The sequence below is a fragment of the Petaurus breviceps genome, unplaced genomic scaffold (assembly GCF_028583685.1).
Source record: "Petaurus breviceps papuanus isolate PSGF00001 unplaced genomic scaffold, PetGlider_PUasm1.0 189, whole genome shotgun sequence".
NCBI lineage: Eukaryota > Metazoa > Chordata > Mammalia > Diprotodontia > Petauridae > Petaurus > Petaurus breviceps.
The window spans coordinates 851,688-872,139 of record NW_027185809.1 but is presented as its reverse complement, the minus strand read 5'-3'; the positions used below and the strand labels follow the sequence as shown (position 1 = coordinate 872,139).

At 37.8% G+C, this 20,452-nt stretch overlaps 1 protein-coding gene across 1 annotated transcript in view; it reads right to left on the bottom strand.

Annotated features, from left to right (window-relative positions):
* The window catches only part of FANCM (FA complementation group M), a 67,527-nt gene that overhangs the window by 21,097 nt on the left and 25,978 nt on the right, over window positions 1–20,452 (bottom strand). Inside the window, exons 10-11 of the mRNA XM_069091778.1 lie at window positions 11,864–12,070; window positions 9,696–9,906 (exon numbers count right to left, since the gene is read on the bottom strand). Of these exons, the coding sequence (XP_068947879.1) occupies window positions 9,696–9,906; window positions 11,864–12,070 (418 nt within the window). The remainder of the gene's footprint in view (window positions 1–9,695; window positions 9,907–11,863; window positions 12,071–20,452) is intronic.

Genomic DNA, 20,452 nt, shown 5'->3' with positions numbered 1-20,452 from the left:
AGGGCTGTCTCCTCCATGCCTCCAATGTTTTCTCTTCACATTTCCTTCTGACTTCCCTGTGTGAGAAACATACTCACTCTAGAAAGAACAATACTCATTGTGAAGCCAGGAAAGTTCTCTTTACATTTGTTTTACAATTCATTCCAAATGAATGAGTAACACCCTAACAGATTAGGCTTGCTCAGATAAATGCAAAGCTATTTATGCTGTTCCCAATGAGAATTTTCCCCCTGTTCTCATTGCCTAGGTTCACAGCCTATCTGAAAACACCTAAATCCCATCCCCCTTGGGTCAACATCAACAAGTCATAAATTCTTTTAAAGGAATTTTCTCACTAGCTAAGAGGTGGAACCCAAGAAGTTTAAGTTTCCTTCAACAATACCACAAGGAGAGTCCTAACATTCACAACAGTGTTGTGGAATGAAGTCCCCTTTGGGGTAGTTGATTTTATACAAAGTACAAAGAAGGAGATGTTTACCTTTGCTGATAAGCAGGCGCCCACATCCAGTGGTGTTTAGTATTAATCAATATTCCCAAGACTTTCCCTCTAAAAGACTCTCTGGTATATATTACATGTTTTCTGTGGCAACAAAAGTTCATCCCCTACACCTGGCTTCCTTCAAGTCTTAGTTCAAATGCTAGCTAGTTTTTTCCAGTTCCTAAGGTGTTCCCAATCCCCTAAATACCTCCAGAATACAGTGGTTAACATAAGAATGTGCTCTCCCCAAGGGCAGGAACTTATTTAGTTTCTTTGTAACACAGTGGCTGGAGCATCATAGGCGCTAAATAAATGCTCGTGGATGTGCTCTTTGGCTTAGCTACAGAATAATGTTAAAAGTAATAACACTTTTTCTGGCTGTAAGAAAAAAAACCTACTGAATAGAAGTATGAAAGAAGTGTGGGAAGATTCATAGGAACTGTTGCAAAATGAAGCAAGCAGAACCAAAAAAACCCAACAATATGACAACAATGACAACAATGTAGTGTGAATGATCTGAAATTATAATGATCAAGCTCGGTCCCTAAGAAACAAGAAAATGTGTCCTCCTGCCTAACTGGCAGAGAGTGTGAGGTGCCCTATGGGTATGGAATGATGCATATACAGTCAGTCTCAGTTGACATGGTTATTACTTTTTCTTAGCTGGTTTTATTTCCTCTTTAGTCTATTCTTTCTAACAAGGGCAGGTGTCTGGGGAGGGATACTTTTTTTTTTTTTGCTTTTTGGAGGGCAGTTGGGGTTAAGTGACTTGCCCAAGGTCACACGGCTAGTTTTTGTGATAAGTCTGAGGCGGGATTTGAACTCAGGTCCTCCTGACTCCAGGGCCAGTGCTCTACTCACAGCACCACCTAGCTGCCCCTTACGTGGTTTGTTTTTGTTTTCTTTTCTTTTTTGTTCCAGGAGGGATACTTTTGAAAATGAAAGTAATGTAAAAGCAAAGGCAGTAACAAAAAAAAACTTTTTAACAATTTTGCGTCTGTAGTATCAGGGCTTAGCAAAGGCAGGAAGCAATGAATGGATAATGAATTACAACACTTGGTAAGCCAGATTTCAATGTCTACGAATTCATATGTATCAAAATGGAAGGGTAAAAGAAGGAAATAATCAAATATTTTTAAATAATGTATTCTTTGCTTCATCTTTTTAAAAAAATGTTCTTATTTTTTGCTTTTATATCACCTACATTTCCAAATATCTCTTTCCTCCCCTACCCAGCAACTAATCCCTTGCATCCAAGAATTAATTTTTAAAGGGGAATATAAAAGAGCAGTTCAGCAAAACTAACCAGTGTCATCTATCAGACGGCAGTTTACATCCAGTTCCAAGATCACAGCCCTCTATCCTTTCTTCAGAGCCAAGCTTGGCTATTATAATCACACAGTATTCAGTTTCAGAAGTTTCAGGTTCTTTCCACTTATATTCCTTACGTCAATATGCATATTGATTTCTTCATTCTGTATACTTTCATATAAATCTTCACATGCTTCTCTGAATTCTTCACACGCAACTTTTCTCATGAGATCTCTAGGGCAAAGGCATTACCCTTTTCTCTCACTGTCTTTGCATATCACAAATTATCTTCAAAATGGCTGAACCAGGGAAGAGCTGAATTAACGTGCTCATTTATAGACACCAGTGCTGTCCCACTGCAACACTGACTATTCCCATCTTAAATCATCTTTGTGTGAGATGAAAGAGTTCAGAGTCTGAGTCTGAGATCTGAAAAGATCTTTATTCTTTCTCATGAGAAAGGACCCTGCCCCTGTCCCTCAAATGGCATCTGCCAGGGAGAACAACATGTGGAAGCAAGCCCAGGGTTATATACCTCCCCAGCTGGCCTTCACTCCCACTGGTGGGGACGTCAGCTCACAATCTAAGTGCAGGAATCTATCTCAGAGACAAAGGGCACAGAAACACGTGGGTGTCCAATGCAAGGCTAGGAAAGCAGTTTTGTCCTTATTTGGCCTATCTTGTGTGCTGAGGTGGCCTGGAGAGGGTCTCCACTGCTCTAAGCCCCAGATTCCTGTAAGGTTGGGTGACTTCTAAATTTAGGCCTAGTGGATGCTGAAGCCACTCGAGTTGATTTTTCAGAATGGGGAAACTTCACTGCAAGTTATCCTTCACATCTTCATCCATTTCAAAACGGCAGAATTGAGTCTAGCTCATTAGAAGCTATTCTACATCTATCTGCTCAAGTGTAGGATTTCCTAGAATTCATGCTGCTCTCTAGTCTGAACATCAATCCCCTTCACAACTCCCTCGCCAACATCTGTTAACCATAAAGACACTCAAAATTAGCCCTATTTCTCCTCTCCAGACAGACTTGGGGTTCTTTGTTATTCTGTTGCCAGTCCATGACCCCGAATGATTCCAAAGCACATAAACAATTACATTTTTTTCAGAAATCCTAACCATGAACCCGATAAGTGTCAGAAAAACCCCAAACAAGGTGAGGCTCCCAATAAAATGTCAGCAATAATTAAAAAGTACTTATTAAGCTATGACTAAAACAGGAAGACCAATCACAAAGGGAGTGACTAACTGCCTAGAAGAGACAGTAAAATATTAAGAAGTAACAGAGGGGAAAAAGCAATTGCTCAGGTATTATTTCACTTCCATTTTCTCTAACAAGGAGAATAAACGTCAAATTATTTGACAAACAACGTAAAAAGAAAAATGAGACACAAGAGCATATATAACAACAAGTAGTCACATTTAGATAAATTCAGGTTTTTGAGACTTGCAAATCTTAAAGCTTCTGTTGGTAAACTTTTAGAAATTCTGGAGAATAGGGAAAGTATTAGAAGGCTAGTAAAGAACAAACATTACCAAAATATTCAAAAAGAAAAAAATGGAATTTTTAAAAATATAGTTAGTAAACTCAAAATCAAGACCCAATAAAATTCCACAAGTGTTTATTAAACAGATAGTCTGCACACATTTAAAAAAGAATGTAATGTCTTCAGCCTTGGAATGTCAGAGGAGAGACAACATTTGGAAGGGGAAAAGATTCAATGAAAGGAAGAGAAAACGGCCTCGCTATAGTGAGGGCCCAGCTGAGATCAGACGACATAAATTTGGTAGGAGACCCAACAGTAGATGTGTTCAGTAGTACACGAAGTAGGAAAATAGTGACAATAACCCACAGGCAGAGTTTAGCCAATTGTGACCAGGAATAGGACAAACTAAGATCTGAGCATAGAGGATAATGTGGAATTGACCTGGTTCATCAAAGGGTTCAGACTGGGGAGGAGAGAAAGTACAGCCAGAACAGGTAAAGTTCTGAAGGGTGGAAGGAATAGAGGTTACTACAAAGATGAAGAATATGTTCAGATATAGTAGACACAGGAAGAAACAGAATTTAAAAGATAAAGACTGGATAAAGGAATTTCAGAATTCTTGAACACAGAAACAGAAAACTTAAGGGGGATGATAAAATTAAGGATAGAACCATCCCAGTGAATAGTTAGTGTATAGTTAGAAGTGGAAGATAAAAAAAAAATAAAAATATAATAATTTAAATAATAATAAAAAGAATGCACTGATCACTAACAAGTTATACCAAATTAGTTTTATTTCCTTTTCTGATATGATTACTACATTCAGAAGAAGACCAAAGACATACAGTATCTCTGTGAATGACATGGTACATTAGATTAATATAAAATAGACCTCATTCCACTTTTGCAGTATGGAGGCAGAATGGCAAAAAAAAAAGGGGGGGAGGGGGGACATGAAGGATATAAGATACAGGAGTGGGGAACCTGAAGACTTGAGGCCACTTGAGGACCTAGAGGGCCACATGTGGCCTAGAGGCTGCAGGTTCCCCACCCCTAGCATACATGTTAAGTCTCACTGTTCAATAATCTAATTATCACTAGAGAAAATGAATAATCTCAATATTGACATTCCCACTATAAATGAAACCACAAGATATTTATAGATAAAGTTTATAAATATCATGTGGTTTCATTTAAGTAGAACAATGGGTAATTGGTTAATTCTGAAGAAGCCAATAGTGGAATTTCTGGAGTCATCATATTCCTAAAGGCAACAAGAATCACTTTCTCAAGGCATCCACTCCTTTTACAGTATTCATGAAGACCACTAGGAAAAAATGAAAACTTAGGTGCCAACATCTATTATAGAGAATCAGGAACTAAAGAAATTCTAGTAAATAGGGGCGGCCAGGTGGCTCAGCAAGTAAGAGCACTGGCTCCAGTGTCGGGATGACCTGGATTGAATCCCGGGCTCAGATACACAGCACCACACCCAGAAATGACTGGCCGTGTAACCTTGATCAAGTTACTTAACCCCAATTGCTTTAAAAAAAAAATTTAAGAAATTCTAGTAAGAACCTAATAAGATTCTTCAAACCACATTCAATAACTGAATGCAAAGGGAGACAGGTCCAGAATTGATTCATATATCAAGGAAAAATGTTTTAGAAATAGAAAATGTCCATGGATTTGTTTCTCATGCCCATATTTTACCAATGAAATTGTACCCATCTATCTCTCTGCCTATTGTCCCTATTATTCTTGTCTTACCTGTCCCTCCTGAAATTACACTTATCATAACACTACAGGCAAATCCTGCTTCAGTGCTGATGAACATCTTGGATACAACATATGTCGATGAAATAAATAGAGATTATGAAGAAATCATGCTTCAAACGGGGAAATTCAAGGTTTGGGTTTAGTATTTCAAGGGGCACAGTTAACTCATACAGTCACCATTCAAGTATTTTCATTACAAAAATCACTGCAAGAAGAGAAGCTACACAGAATGGAAGGACTATGGTATGTTTTATTCTCCATAGAGTCCTGAATCCATCTCTACTTTCTATAATGCAAGAGACCATGTGTGTGATGAAAGATCTAATCCAAAATTTAATCAAGAACACTGAGATCTCTTAGAATAGGAACAGGAATTTATTCTCTTCCCCAGGTGAAGAAGGTGGTCTTCCCCATGACCAATCATGAGGAAGGGGCACTTTACAAAAGGCAGGACAAGAATTTATACCCGATGCATGATCTAAGCATAAAGGTTGATACTGTAAGCAGTCTCAGAAAACACGGAAGAGTTTATCTGTCAGACTTGTGGAGAGGGAAAGACTTTATGACTAAACAAGAATTAGAGAACATTATAAAATGTAAAATGGATAATTTTGACTACATGAAATTGAAAAGCTTCTGTACAAACAAAGCCAATGTAGCCAAGATTAAGAGGGAGGTGGGAAATTGGGAAAGAATCTTTACAACCTATGTCTCTGGCAAAGGACTCATTTCTAAAATATACAGAGAATTGAGTCAAATTTGTAAGACTATAAGTCATTCCCCAATTGATAAATGGTCAAAGGATATGAACAAGCAATTTTCAGAGAAATTAAAGCTATCTATAAGCACATGAAGAAATGCTCTAATTCACTACTGATTAGAGAAATGCAAATGAAAACAAGTCTGAGGTACCACATCTCACCTGTCAGATTGGCTAAGATGACAAAACAGGAAAATGACAAATGCTGGAGAGGATATGGGCAAATTGGAACACTAATGCATTGCTAGTGGAGTTGTGAACTGATCCAGCCTTTCTGGAGAGCAATCTGGAATTATGCCCAAAGGGCTATAAATAATTTCATATCCTTTGACCCAGCAATACCACTCCCAGGGTTATATCCCAAAGAGATCATAGAAGTGGGAGGAAGACCCATATGTACAAAAATGTTTATAGCGGCTCTTTTTGTTGTGGCAAAGAATTGGAAATTAAGGGGGTGCCCATCAATTGGGGAATGGCTGAACAAGTTGTGGTATATGCATGTTATGGAATACTATTGTGCTATAAGAAATGAGGAGCAGACGGTCTTCATATTTACCTGGAGAGGCTTATACAAACTGATGCTGAGTGAGAAGAGTAGAACCAGGAGAAATTTGTACACAATTACAGACACAACATATGTGTGATGACCAACTTTGATAGACTGGACTCTTCTCAGCAATGCAGTGATATAAGTCAATCCCAAAAAACTCATGATGGAGAGAAATGTCTGCATGCAGAGAAAGAACTAGAAAGAACTGAGTTTATAACCAGATGGAAGCAAAATACCTGATCTTTTTCCTTTTCTTGATTGGTTTTATGTCCTCTTCACCATTTTTCATTCCATCTGATACAATCTGTCTTTATATGACTTTTAATCTGACCAATGTATACTTGACTATATGCCACCATGGGGGAGAGGGGAGGGAGGGGGACAAAATGTGAAACTCAAGGAATTGTGGAATTGAATCCTGTAAACTAAAAGTAAACAAACAAATTAATTAAAAAGAAAAAAAGAATGTATACCCTAATGGGGTCCCTTCTCCCATTGGTCAGGTGGGGTGGGGGGCGCCTCAAGTCTCTGCACAAAAATCTTCCCCAATGGTAAACAACAGAGGAGCCCACCAAGGAGGCTGATTGACAGCAAGGGAAAGGGAGGAGGGGCCTGCAAAGGGAGGAAATCTGAAAGCCTCCTGAAAGGGCTTGCTGCTGATTAACAGCAGAAGGAGTGTGGGAAGGGGGAGAGAAGTTCTGAGAAGTTTTCACTTCCCCCCACACACACAACCATATCTAATTTTATGACTTCATTTTTCTTAAAGCAAATCTGCTAAGGTGAAATTGGTAAGAAACTTAAAATTAAATAGTGAATAAATTTAAATTGTAATTAAGTTTTCATTTACTACACAAAACCTGAATGTATACAGTTAAATTACCTAAGTCTAGGGTTTAATTATAATCTACAAATTCTTTATCAGACGATACTGTTTATATGTTCTTACTTTTTGCCTCTCTATGTTAAATCTCTAATAAATTTTTGTTGATTTGGGAAAAAAAGGCAAGCTATTAACAACCATACAAAAACTGCTTCAAATTACTAAATAAAACAGGAGTCTAAAGACTACTCTGAGGTCCTACCTTAGACAAGGGAAAAATGTTTTATTTTCTTTTTAAAGGAAAATTATAATCATTAAAGGATGGGCACACCAAGGAACTAGTGGTAAAGTTATGAATTAGTTCAACCATTTAGTAATAGAATTTGGAACCACACCCCAAAAGTCACAAAACTTATTTCACATTCATTCATTCACACCTTATGAACCAAAAATACCCCTTCTATGTAAATACCCAAAAATAATTTAAGACAAAATTTGGAAAGCATCCATATGCACAAAAACATTTATAGCAGAATTTTTGTCCTAGCAAGTATCTATAAACAAAATGGGTGTCCATCACCTGGAAAGGCTAAATAACTTATGATAAGAATGCAATAGAATATTATTATTGAGGCATAAGAAATGAAAAAAGAGAATGATCAGAGAAATCTAGGAAGATCTGTATGAAGAGACAGTAAAGTAAGCAGAACCAGAACTACAATCTTTACAACTACATTGTAAAGCAAAACAATTCTGAAAGACTTACAAACCTTGATCAAAATAATGTAAACTAAGTGTAAAGAAAAACCACAACTCCATAATAAACTCGAGGTGTTGTGGGGAGCCAAAGAGGCCTGATCCAGGACTCAGATAATTGCTCTATGATAGTGGACTTTAATATCAAAGAGCTCCTTGAGATGCGACTTTTTTGTTAGGTTTTTTGTTAAGTTAGCTCCTGAGTTCTTTGTTATGGGTTACACTTAAAAGGATGTTGTTTTGAGTTCTAAGACCAATAGGCTCTTCCCCAAGACTTTAGTTATTTTTAGATGGTTGGCTGCTATGCAAATGCCCTACAAAATGATCACTATTCTGGCTTAAGCCTTGAAGCCAGCTCTCCAGAGCATCCTTTGTAACGGACTGCATATGAAAAGAGTTACTAACTGACTCTTCCTAAAACTCTCTGGCACCTAGAGAATAAATCTTTATCAAATTATCTATTCTGTGCTACTTCCAGGATACAACAGACTAAGGTAATGATAAGAAAACTTGAGTCCCCTTCCTTTGTCTCATTGTTCTATAAAAACCTTGTCCTAAGAATCAATAAATGGAGTTCATGGTTCTTCCTTGAACTACCCACATGGCCTGGTCATTTCTTATTCACGCCTCCATGCTTAGTGCTTAGTGCTAGACACTAAGCAGCCTACAGCAAGGTGTTAACATGAGACACATTTTCTGACACAATGTGTGGATTTTTTTTTTTTTTGCTTTGACTATATTTAGTTATCAAAAGAGGGGACTATTTTATTTTTGTGGGGAAGTTATTGGGAGAAAAGTGGGATTATGACAGTAACAGCAATATAAGGAAAAAGGGTCCACAAAACATTTGTAAAATGAACAGAAGAAAACAAAAATAAGATCACTCCAGGATACTTCAAAGACTACTGGAACAGTCTTGTCACCATGCCAAAGAGTGTGACCTAGCCAATAAGGCAGCACAGTATACTGGTGACAGGACTAAGTCTAAAGGCAGAGGGCCTAGGTCCGAATCCCAGCTTTGTCATTTTACCTATATAATCTCAGACAAATGGCTTAACCTTTTGGACCTTAATTTCCTCATCTCTAGACTGAGAAAACTGGATTTAGAGGCTTCTAAGGCCCCTTCCAGTTCTAAGTCTGTGAGTCTATGAATCACACAGAACAAAATAAGTAAATGAAAAATGATAACTATACAGATTGAGACATGAAGTCAGAAGCCTTTCTCCTTCATATAATGCTGGTATCTGTAGGTCTTTCACTTTCTTGATAGCAGTAATGCCCCTGTATCTATTTTTTTCTCAATATTAAAACCAGTATTTATGTCTAGCTATCAATCAGCAAATAACTTTATTTTGTTATGCTATGGTTAAGGTCTCTGTCAGTATTTTACAGGATCAGTCTCTAGCAATGGATAACATCCTTCAAGGGAAAAATGTTATTGCAGCTTAAAATTTGTGATGAGTTTTTCAAACTAAAGTTGTTTTATCAGTAAGACATATGCTTTTTAGAGGCAGCTAGGTGGCGCAGTGAGTAAAGACCCAACCCTGGAGTCAGGAGCACTGGAGTTCGGATCCAGCCTCAGACATTTAACACACATGCACACACACACAAAAAACCTAGCTGTGTAACTTTGGGCAAGTGGCTTAACCCCAATTGCCCTCCAAAAGGCAAAAAAAAAAAAAGGCATATGCTTTTAATTACAATAGAATTAAGACTGGAATAAATTCAATTATAGAAAAATTACAACTTACCATCCCCAAATGAAAAGACAGATGATTTTTTATGTATTTTAGATTGCTTTGCTCGTTCATAAATTTCCTCAGTGATGAACATTTTGTATAATTTTGGATAAATTCCATCAGGAATCATACGTGGACTTCCTTGGTAAAAATGAAAGGTCTTCCTGTTACCAGAAATAGCTTTATAAACACTTCTTTTGCAAGACTGACTTCGATTATAAGCCTGTTTTTTTTAAAAAGTTAATGTTAGAAATGATTTTGTAATTACCATTTTGCAATAACAGAAGTTGTTCTTATTAGTATGACTTTTATTCTAGATAAAACACAAAACAATATCTTAACAACTGTTCTGGTCAAGTGAATTTTTTCATTAGCTAAAGGGCAACAAGAAAATAATGATGATGGATGACATTATATAACCCATTAAGACATAAAGAGGTCATTATTCTACCTGACCCCTTTTAAATTACCATCAAAAATGTTTAATATAGGAATACATATCTCTATCTCAGTATATCCACTGTACTGTGTATAATTTAATCTATTTTTAATTCATAAGATTTTTGTGGGAGTCTCATTCCCATTAACATAAACGATCAATGTACAACACTGCAGATTTTGTGTAGAAATAAGAGAATCTGAGCAACTGGGGATTCTGGTTGGTTAAATTTTCATTATGAAAGATTTAACAATACACTGGATTCCTTTATAGCATGAATGTTGCAAGACAGATTTATGTCTCTGACACACTGTGATATTAGATTTTTATTCTATATGCTTATACGTCAAGGCAAATAATGTGAATTATACTACAGCTTCATCTAAGTAACAGCAATCTAGAATGAGTACTGTATCTCTTTTGAAGTTGATTTAGTATAGTTAATAAAGCAAAGTAGTGTAACAGAAAGAGTGCAGAATCTAGAGTCAAAAGACCTGGGCTCTCATCTTAGATCTGTCACTTGCTATAAAACTTTCAGCAAATCCCTTCACTTGACTGGGTCACAGCTGCCTCATTTGTTTAATAAGAGGAGTGAGGGGAGGGGTGTTGTGACACATAGTAGCTAAGGCCTCTTTGTAGTTCTTAATCTATGATTTATAACAATTCATAAATCACTACAACTATCTGTTCTATTGGAGAAAGCATTAAGATTCCTTTCAGAAGAACAAATAGGCAATCTCTTTTCCATAATCAAAAATACTGAATACTGATTAAAAGAACTTTAGCAATATCTCTACTATTAAGATAATAGAACTAACAGCAATAACAAAACTAATTTACATTTATATACTGGGTTATATTTTTCAAGGTATTTCCTAACTCTGACCAACCCAGATTTATTATTCCCATTTCACACATAGAGAAAGTAATAAAATTACAGACTAGTTAGTTACACAGTCAAGAATAGAACCCAGAAGGGCGGGCTAGGTGGCACAGTGAATACAGCCTTGGAGTCAGGAGGACCTGAGTTCAAATCCGGCCCCAGCCACTTAACACTTACTAGCTGTGTAACCTTGAGCAAGTCACTTAACTCCAATTGCCCTGCCTTCCCCTGCTCCAAAAAGAAAAAAAAAATAGAACCCAGGTATTCCAACTCCTAATCTAATACCTCCCTGCTATTTCAGGATACATGATTTATTTTGGCTGCCAAGAGCACCCTATGACTAAATTTGAGCTAACACTAAAATGTGCTAGAACTTTCTAAATAGTTATTAAGGAAATAAAAGTTTTACAAAAGGTATTGCAAAGACTACATAAATTATTATTCATAAAGAACAAAATTGATTCCATTACCCAAATAAAAAATTAAAGAGTTGAAGCTGAGAAAATGAGTGACTAACTTTAAAACTCTTAACAAAAGTCAACAAAAGTAAAAAAAAAATTGCTATCTCAAATACACTTTATGTTCACAAGAAAAAATGAATTTATAGTTCAGGTTTATAGATTACAATAAACATTAAACAGGGGATACTAAAATATCATCAAATATATACAAAAAATAATTTATACAAATTTGGCTTAACACTCCTTGAAAAGCAAAAGGAAGCTGTTAGAAATATACAATGAGAAAAATTAATCAAAGCTCTTCCCAGATTTCTTAAACTTTGTCAAAGTTTCATTTTGTACTGCATATAACTATTAAACTTTAGCCATTAAATCATACACCTATGGATATACGTACACATTCTTCTCTTCCTTCTGTAAGAATAACAACTATCCTTCCTTGACGTTTGCGGCCAGTTCTACCCATTCGTTGTACAAGACGAACTGGACTCTTCTGAGCATCAAAACAGACTATTAGATCAACTTCTCCTATATCTAAACCTTCTTCACCAACGCACGTAGAGACCAATGTGTTATAACCACCATCACGAAACCGTTTTACCACCTAAAATAAAGATCATTAAAACAAAAATCAAAATAACGATAAAAACAATAGCAGACTTCAGTACTTTATCTGGAACTCTCTCGTCCCTAACACATTCAACCCCACAATATACTTCTTGGTATACATGTCATGACCTTCTCTTCTACAGGATGGAAGCTTCTTGAGGCAAGAACTGCATCATTTTTCTATCTACCACAAGAATCTATCAGAGTTTGGTTATAGGAGGCACTTCATGTTTACTGAATTAGATTTTCTTTTTTTTAATATCCACCTGGAGAAGTTTTCTAGGGGAGAAAAAAAATCACTCCCCATGCCTCCTCCAAAGGCCAGAAGGAAGGAAGACAGGGCTAAGAATGGCATTCTCTTTTTGATTTGCCTTGGTGAAAGGAAAATTACAAGTTCATTTTATGACTACCCCAGATGAGGCTCCAGATAGTATAAAACTTTCTCAGTCACTGATCAGATTTAAGGGTAGGCTGTCCCAAAGAACAAGATTCAAGGCAACCAATTCACTTTGACCTGAAAAACAAAGTGTGAATGGATTATTGAAAATATATCTTCAAGGGGCAGCTAGGTGGCGCAGTGAATAGAGCACCGGCCCTGGAGTCAGGAGAACCTGAGTTCAAATCCAGCCTCAGACACTTAACATAAAAACTAGCCATGTGACCTTGGGCAAGTCACTTAACCCCAACTGCCCTCCAAAAAAAAAAAATATATCTTCATTCTGAAAAAATAATTCCTATACTCTATTTAATATTCAGGGTAATTTGGATTTCCACTCTTAGAATGCCTCAGAGCAGGGATATTTGATGGAGAAAATACTGACAGGTAGAAGGACTGGAGGTCTTGATGAGGATGCAGAACAAATGCAGGAGAAATAAAGCTTAGGCGAAGATGGAATCATGGCGTGTCACAGATGAGAAATGTCAGCTTCTAATTAGGAGGTGAGTGCTTCTGGGTAACAGCAAGATCTAATGTGCGATCAACCCTCCGCACGGCTGAAATGGGATGAATAAAGGAATAGGGCACATTAGAACTTGAGGAGGCTGAGGAATCTGGAAGTGTGCGAGGGAACATCGACATCAAAATGAAATCACTGGAGCAAAAGAGAGGAAGGTGGTGAGCCAAATGCTGATTTCATTGAGAAAGGAGAGAGAATAACCTGGGGCCTCAATATTCTACAACTATCATAATTCCGATTGAGTAGAAGTGTCATTGCCTAGCAAAACTGAGCATGATCTTTCAGGCAAGGAGATGGTCATTTAATGAAATAAGGGACTTCCAGACTTTTCTGATGAAAAGGGCAGAGCTCAGTGGAAAATCTGATCTCCAATGACAACACTTAAGAAAGACACAAAAAGGTAAACAAGGGAAACACACACAGGCGCACACATACACACATAACTTGGGATTCAGTAAAAGCACACTGTTTATATCCCTATATCAGGAGCAGATATCTGTCAATATTGAAATTTATATAATTATCACAACATTTAAAAGGGATATACATACATAGCAGGCGTGGGTATAAAGGAACTAATCTCATGATAAAAACCCTTATTAAGGGGCAAAAAGGGACTATAATGGGATAAAAGGAAAGGATGAGGCAGACAAAGGTAAACTATACCACAAAAAGAGGTATAAAAACATACTATAGTAGAGGGAAGAAGGAAGGGAGATAAACATCACATGAACTTCATTCTCATTGGTTCTGGTTCAAAGATGGAGCAACATAATCAGTTAAGTTTGGGATTCTAACATGAAAAGACACAAAAACTCATTATACAAAAGGGAAAGGAGGGAGGGACAGAAGCACTGTATGAAATTTACTCCCATCGGTTTGAGTTCAAGGAGGGAATAACATACTCCGTTAAATATGAAAATCCACTGTGCTCTACAGGTAGTAGGAAGGGTAAGGGGGGAGGGTAAAAAGGAGGGGATAGTTAGAAGGGAGGGAAAGAGTAGTAAGGGGCAAGGGTAGGTAAAGAGGGGGGGCACAGGGAGGGAATACCGAGGAAGGCGGTGGTCAAATGGAATACTTTAAGGGGAAGGGAGAAGGAAGAAACAAAAACATAAATAGGGGAGGGAATAAGATGGAGGGAAAGACAGACAGTAATCATAACTGTTAATGTGAATGGGATGAACTCTCCCACAAAACGGAGGCTGACAGCAGAATAGATTAAAAACTACAATATGCTGTCTACAAGAGACAAGGGGATACGCATAGGATAAAAGTAAAAGGCTGGAGTAGACGACATTATGCTTCAACTAAAGTAAAAAAAAAAAAGCCGGGGTATCAATCTCTATGTCAGACAAAGCAAAAGCAAAAACAGAACTAATTAAAAGAGATAATTAAGGAAATTATATCCTACTAAAAGGCACCACTGAGAATGAAGCAGTATCATTACTTAACATATATGCACCAATAGGTATAGCATCAAAATTCCTAGAGGAGAAATCAAGGGAGAAATAGATAGCAAAACCATACTAGTGGAGGATCACAACCTGCCCCTCTCTGAACTTGATAAATCTAACCTCAAAATAAACAAGAAAGAAGTTAAGGAGGCAAACAGAATTTTAGAGAGGCTACCTTCTTCTCAGCGGTACATGGCACATACACAAAAATCAATCATGTACTAGGGCAAAAAACTTCACAATTCAGTGCAGAAAGGCAGAAATATTAAATGCATCATTCTCAGATCATGTTGTAATAAAAATCATATGCAATAAAGGGCCATGGAAAGATAGACAAACTAATTGGAAAGTAAATAATTTATTTTTATTTGTTTTGCTTTTTGAAGGGCAATTGGGGTTAAGTGACTTGCCCAAGGTCACATGGCTAGTTTTTGTGTTAAGTGTCCGAGGCCGGATTTGAACTCAGGTCGACCTGACTCGAGGGCCAGTCCTCTACTCACTGCACTACCTAGCCGCCTAAAAAATTCTTTTTTTTTCCCACTTTTTGGATGGGGAGAGGAGGTAGGGCAATTGGGGTTAAGTGACTTGCCCAAGGTCACACGGCCAGTTTTTTTGTGTGTTAAGTGCCTGAAGCTGGATTTGAACTTAGGTCCTCCTGTCTCCAGGACAGGTGCTCTATTCACTGTGCAACCTAGCCTCCATGAAAGTAAATAATTTAATCCTAAAGAATGAGTGTAATTACAGAAACAATCAGTAACTTCATTCAAGAGAATGACAATAATGAGACAACAAACCATAATTTGTAGGATGCAGCAAAGGCAGTTCTTAGGGGAAGTTTTATATCCCTGAGTGCATACATGAATAAATTAGAGAAAAGGGAGGTCAATGAATTGGGCATGCAATTGAAAAAGCTAGAAAAAGAAAAAATAAATTCCCAATTAAATATTAAATTAGAAATCATGAAAACCAAAGGAGAGATTAAGAAAACTGAAATTAAGAAAGCTATTGAATTAATAAATAAAACTAAGAGCTGGTTTTATGAAAAAAAAAACCAATAAAATTGATAGACCTTTAGTCAATATGATTAAAAAAAAAGAACAACAAACTACAAGTATCAAAAATGAAAAGGGTGAATCTACCTCCAATGAAGGAGAAATTAAAACAATAATTAGGAATTATTTTGCCCAATTGTTTGCATGTAAATTTGACAATCTTAGTGAAATGGAAGAATATTTACAAAAATATAAATTGCCCAGATTAACTGACGAGGGAGTAAATTACTTAAATAACCCCATTTCAGAAAAAGAAATCAAATAAGCCATCAGCAAACTCCCGAGGAAAAAATCTCCAGGGCCAGATGGATTTACTAACAAATTCTATAAAACATTTAAAGAACAATTGATCCCAATACTCTACGAACTATTTGGGAAAATTTTTTTATGACACAAATATGGTACTGATACCTAAATCAGGAAGAGACAAAATGGGAAAAGAAAATTATAGACCAATTTCCCTCATTAATATAGATGCAAAAATTTTAAATAAAATATTAGCAAAAAGACTACAGCAACTTATTACAAGAATAATACATTTTGATTGGGTAGGATTTATTCCAGGAATGCAAGGATGGTTCAATATTAGGAAAACCATCAGTATAATTGATCATATCTACAATAAAACTAGCAGAAACCATGATTATCTCATTAGATGCAGAAAAGGCTTTTGACAAAATACAACACCCATTCCTATTAAAAACACAAGAAAGTATATAAATAAATGGAGTTTTCCTGAAAATAATAGGTAGCATCTACTTAAAGCCATCAGCAAGTATTATATGCAACAGGGATAAACTAGAAGCATTTCCAATAAGATCGGGGTGAAACAAGGATGTCCACTATCACCCCTCTTATTCAATCTGGTACTAAAAATGTTAGCAGTAGCAATAAGAGATGAAAAAGAAACTGAAGGAATCAAATTAGGCAAAGAAGAGACTAAGCCACCACTCATTGTAGATGATATGATGATATACTTACAGAATCCTAGAGAATCGAGGAAAAAACAACTTGAGACAATAAATAAATTTGGCAAAGTTCCAGGATATAAGATAAAAAATAAATCCACATAAATCCTTGGCATTCCTATATATTTCTAACAAAATCCAACAGCAAGAGATAGAAAGAGAAATCCCATTTAAAGTTACTGTAGACATCACAAAATATTTGGGTAAGTCTATTTTTTTAAGGTGTAATTTCCTCAGTCAGGCTGCTGACTCTCATTTCATAATTTTCTTGCATCGTTCTCATTTCTCTTCCCAATTTTTCCTCCACTTCTCTTATTTGCTTCTTAAGGTCCTCTATGGCCTGTAACCAGCTCGTATTTTCCTTTGAAGCTTTTGGTGCAGGAGTTCTGACTTCACCGTCTTCCTCCTGTTCCATGCTTTGATCCTTTTTGTCACCAAAATAGGAGTGTAAAGTTGGGGTACTCTGTTTATTTTGCTTTCTTTGCCTGCTCATTTTGCCACTCAGTCACTTGACCCCTGGGCTTTTTGCCACAGTAGGACTCTGCCACCAGACAGGGGAGCTTTGTTCCAAACGCTGGGGTTTTCTCAGCCGCTGAAGGTGTTAGTTGGGTGCCCTCTCTGAAGCCTCCGCAAGCTCTGGCAAGCTGGTGGCACACCCCAGGACCTCCACCCTAGACTGCAATCCAGATCCAAGCAAGTTAAAGCAAGAGCGATTACTCCTCAGACTGGTCGCTTGGTCCTCCTACACTCTGCAGGCCAGGAGCTAAAGCAGCCACCAGTGACTGTGGCTGGAGAGCCACAGAGCCTCAGCCGCTTCTTGCCCCGGGTGCAAAAGCCAACACGCTCCCAACTACTGGATCCCAAAGTCCACACTGCACGGACCTCTCACTTTCTCCTTAGCATCTATGCGTTGATAATTCTGGAAACCACCACAGCTGCTGGTGATCTGAAGTCCCTCCAGAGGGTACTTGGTCAGGCCGCCTTGGGGCTAAAACCTCTGGCTTGCACAGGGCCAGGGTCAGCTCCCAGAGCACTGCGCTGGCCACTTGCTGCCAGCCTGCTGGGCTGTCCTCAGTGGGAGGTTAGCTTCTCTGTGTCTTTCTGTGGGTTCTGTAGCTCCAAAGTTTGTTCAGAGTCCCCTTTTACATTCATTGGGGGAAGTAGAAGTCTACAAAATATTTGAGAATCTGCCAAAACAAATTCAGGACCTATATAAACACAACTACAAAACACTTTTCACACAAATAAAGTCAGATCTAATTAATGGGAAAAACATCAATTGCTCATGGCTGGGTTGAGCTAATATAATAAAAATGACAATTTTACCTAAATTAAATGACATATTTAGTGTCATAACAATCAATCTACCAACAAATTATTTTGTGGGGCTAAAAAAAATAGTAACAAAATTCATTTGGAAAAACAAAAGGTCCAGAATATCAAGGGAATTAATGAAAAGAAATGCTAGGGAAGGTGGACTAGCCATACCAGGTTTCAGTCTGTATTATAAAGCAGCAGTCCTCAGAACTGCTTGGTACTGGCTGAGGAACAGAGGAGCGGATCAATGGAATAGACTGGGCACACAAGACTCAGCAGGCAATGACTATAGGAATCTACTGTTTGATAAACCCAAAGACCCCACTTTTGGGGAGAAGACCTCACCATTTGACAAAAACTGCTGGGGAAACTGGAATATAGTATGGCAGAAACTGGGCATAGACCATTATCTAACACCGTATACCAAAATCAAGTCTAAATGGGTGCACAATCTAGATATAAAGGCTGATACTGAAAGCAAACTGGGAAAGCAAGGAATAGTTTACCTGTCAGATTTACGGAGAAGGGAAGACTTTATGACCAAACAAGAATTAAAGAGCATTATAAAATGCAAAATGGATAATTTTGATTACATTAAATTGTAAAGTTTCTGTACAAACAAATCCAATGTAACCAAGATTAAGAATGAAGTGGAAAAGGGAAAGCATTATCAGAAAACCAGTGTCTCTGATAAAGGCCTCATTTCTAAAATATACAGAGAATTGAGTTAAATCTATAAGAATACAAGTCATTCCCCACTGATAAATGATCAAAGGATAAGAACAGACAATTTTCAGTGGTAGAAATTAAAAATATCTATAAGCATATGAAAAAATGCTCTAGAAATGCAAATCAAAACAACTCTGAGGTACCACATCTCACCTGTCAGATTGGCTAAGATGACAAAACAGGAAAATGACAAATGCTGGAAAGGATGTGGGCAAACTGGAACACTAATGCATTGTTGGTGGAGTTGTGAACCAATTCAACCATTCTAGAGAGCAATCTGGAATTATGCCTAAAGGGCTATAAATAATTGCATACCCTTTGACCCAGTAATACCACTTCTAGGGTTGTATCCCAAAGAGATCATAGAAGTGGGAGGAAAACTCATATGTATAAAAATATTTATTGTAGCTCTTTTTGTGGTGGCAAAGAATTGGATGGGGATGTCCATCAATTGAGGAATGGCTAAACAAGTTGTGGTATATGAATGTAATGGAATACTACTGTGCTATAAGAAATGAGGAGCAGGGGGCAGCTAGATGGCACAGTGAGTAGAACACTGGCCCTGGAGTCAGGAGGACCTGGGTTCAGATCTGGCCTCAGACACTTGACACATACACACAAAAACTAGCCATGTGTCCTTGGGCAAGTCACTTAACCCCAATTGCCCTACCCTCCCCCCCTCCAAAAAGCAAAAAAAAAAAAAAAGAAATGAGGAGCACACAGACTTCATATTTACCTGGAAAGGCTTATACAAACCGATGCTGAGTGAGAAGAGCAGAACAAGGAGAAATGTGCACACAATTACAGACACAACGTATGTGTGACGACCAACTTTAATAGACTGGACTCTTTTCAGCCATGCAAGGTTATAAGACAACCCCAAAGGACTCATGGTGGAAGGAGATGTCTACATTCAGAGAAAGAACTAGAAAGAACAGAGTCTGAAGGCAGACTGAAACAAACTACCTGCTCTCTTTCTTTTTCTTGTTTGGTTTTGTTTCTTCTTTCCCATTGTTCATTCCATCAGTTACAATCTTTTTTTTACAATCTGACTAATGTCTGATGTGAAAGTATTTGCAGATTCTATGCTTGATTGCATGCCACATGCGGGTGGGGTTGGGCTAAGGGGGGTGAAGGGTAGGGGAGAAAATCTGAAACTCAAGGGACTGTCGAACTGAATCTTGTAAACTAAAAGTAAACAAATTAATAAAGACAAAAAAAAAAAAGAAAAATATAAGTATGGATTTCTACAAAGGAAAGGTTACTGAGTGAAGGAAGCAAAGGACAAATCTGGAAGAAACAATGAGGAGCAGAGTATTCTGACTCTCCCTCAAGGATGAGTAAGGGTGATCAGCTGAGCAAGGACCAGTCAGTTCTGGAGAGGACAGCCAGGCCTGTACTGTGGTATTATTAGAGGAGTTAGGTTTCGGTGAGGGCCAGATAGAGCATGAGAGAAAGAGATCCAGGATGAAGGGAAATTTGTTCACTACACAACAGTAATTCCAGAAGGTACAGTGGAACGGATGGGAAGGTTTAGAGTAGGAGATGGATGGGGTCAGATGGAGTTGGACAGGGACAAAAGAACATGAGGAGAAAGGGATTAAGCAGGAAACCTACAGGAACCAAAGACTGTTACAGAGAGAGCTCGTTTGGTTGTGTCTGTTTCTTCACCTGGAGAGCTGGTAGGAGGAAGCTCAGCGCTGGTGGAGAAGGAATAGAAAGCTGGTGATGACGCTATGTCCAGCATCCCTCTACCCCTTCCCACAGTCAGCAGAGGGTGCTGGTAGGAGGAAGCTCAGCACTGGCGGAGAAGGAATAGAAAGCTGGTAATGACGCTATTTCCAGCATCCCTCTGCCCCTTCCCAGAGTCAGCAGAGGGTGCTGGCAGGAGGAAGCTCAGC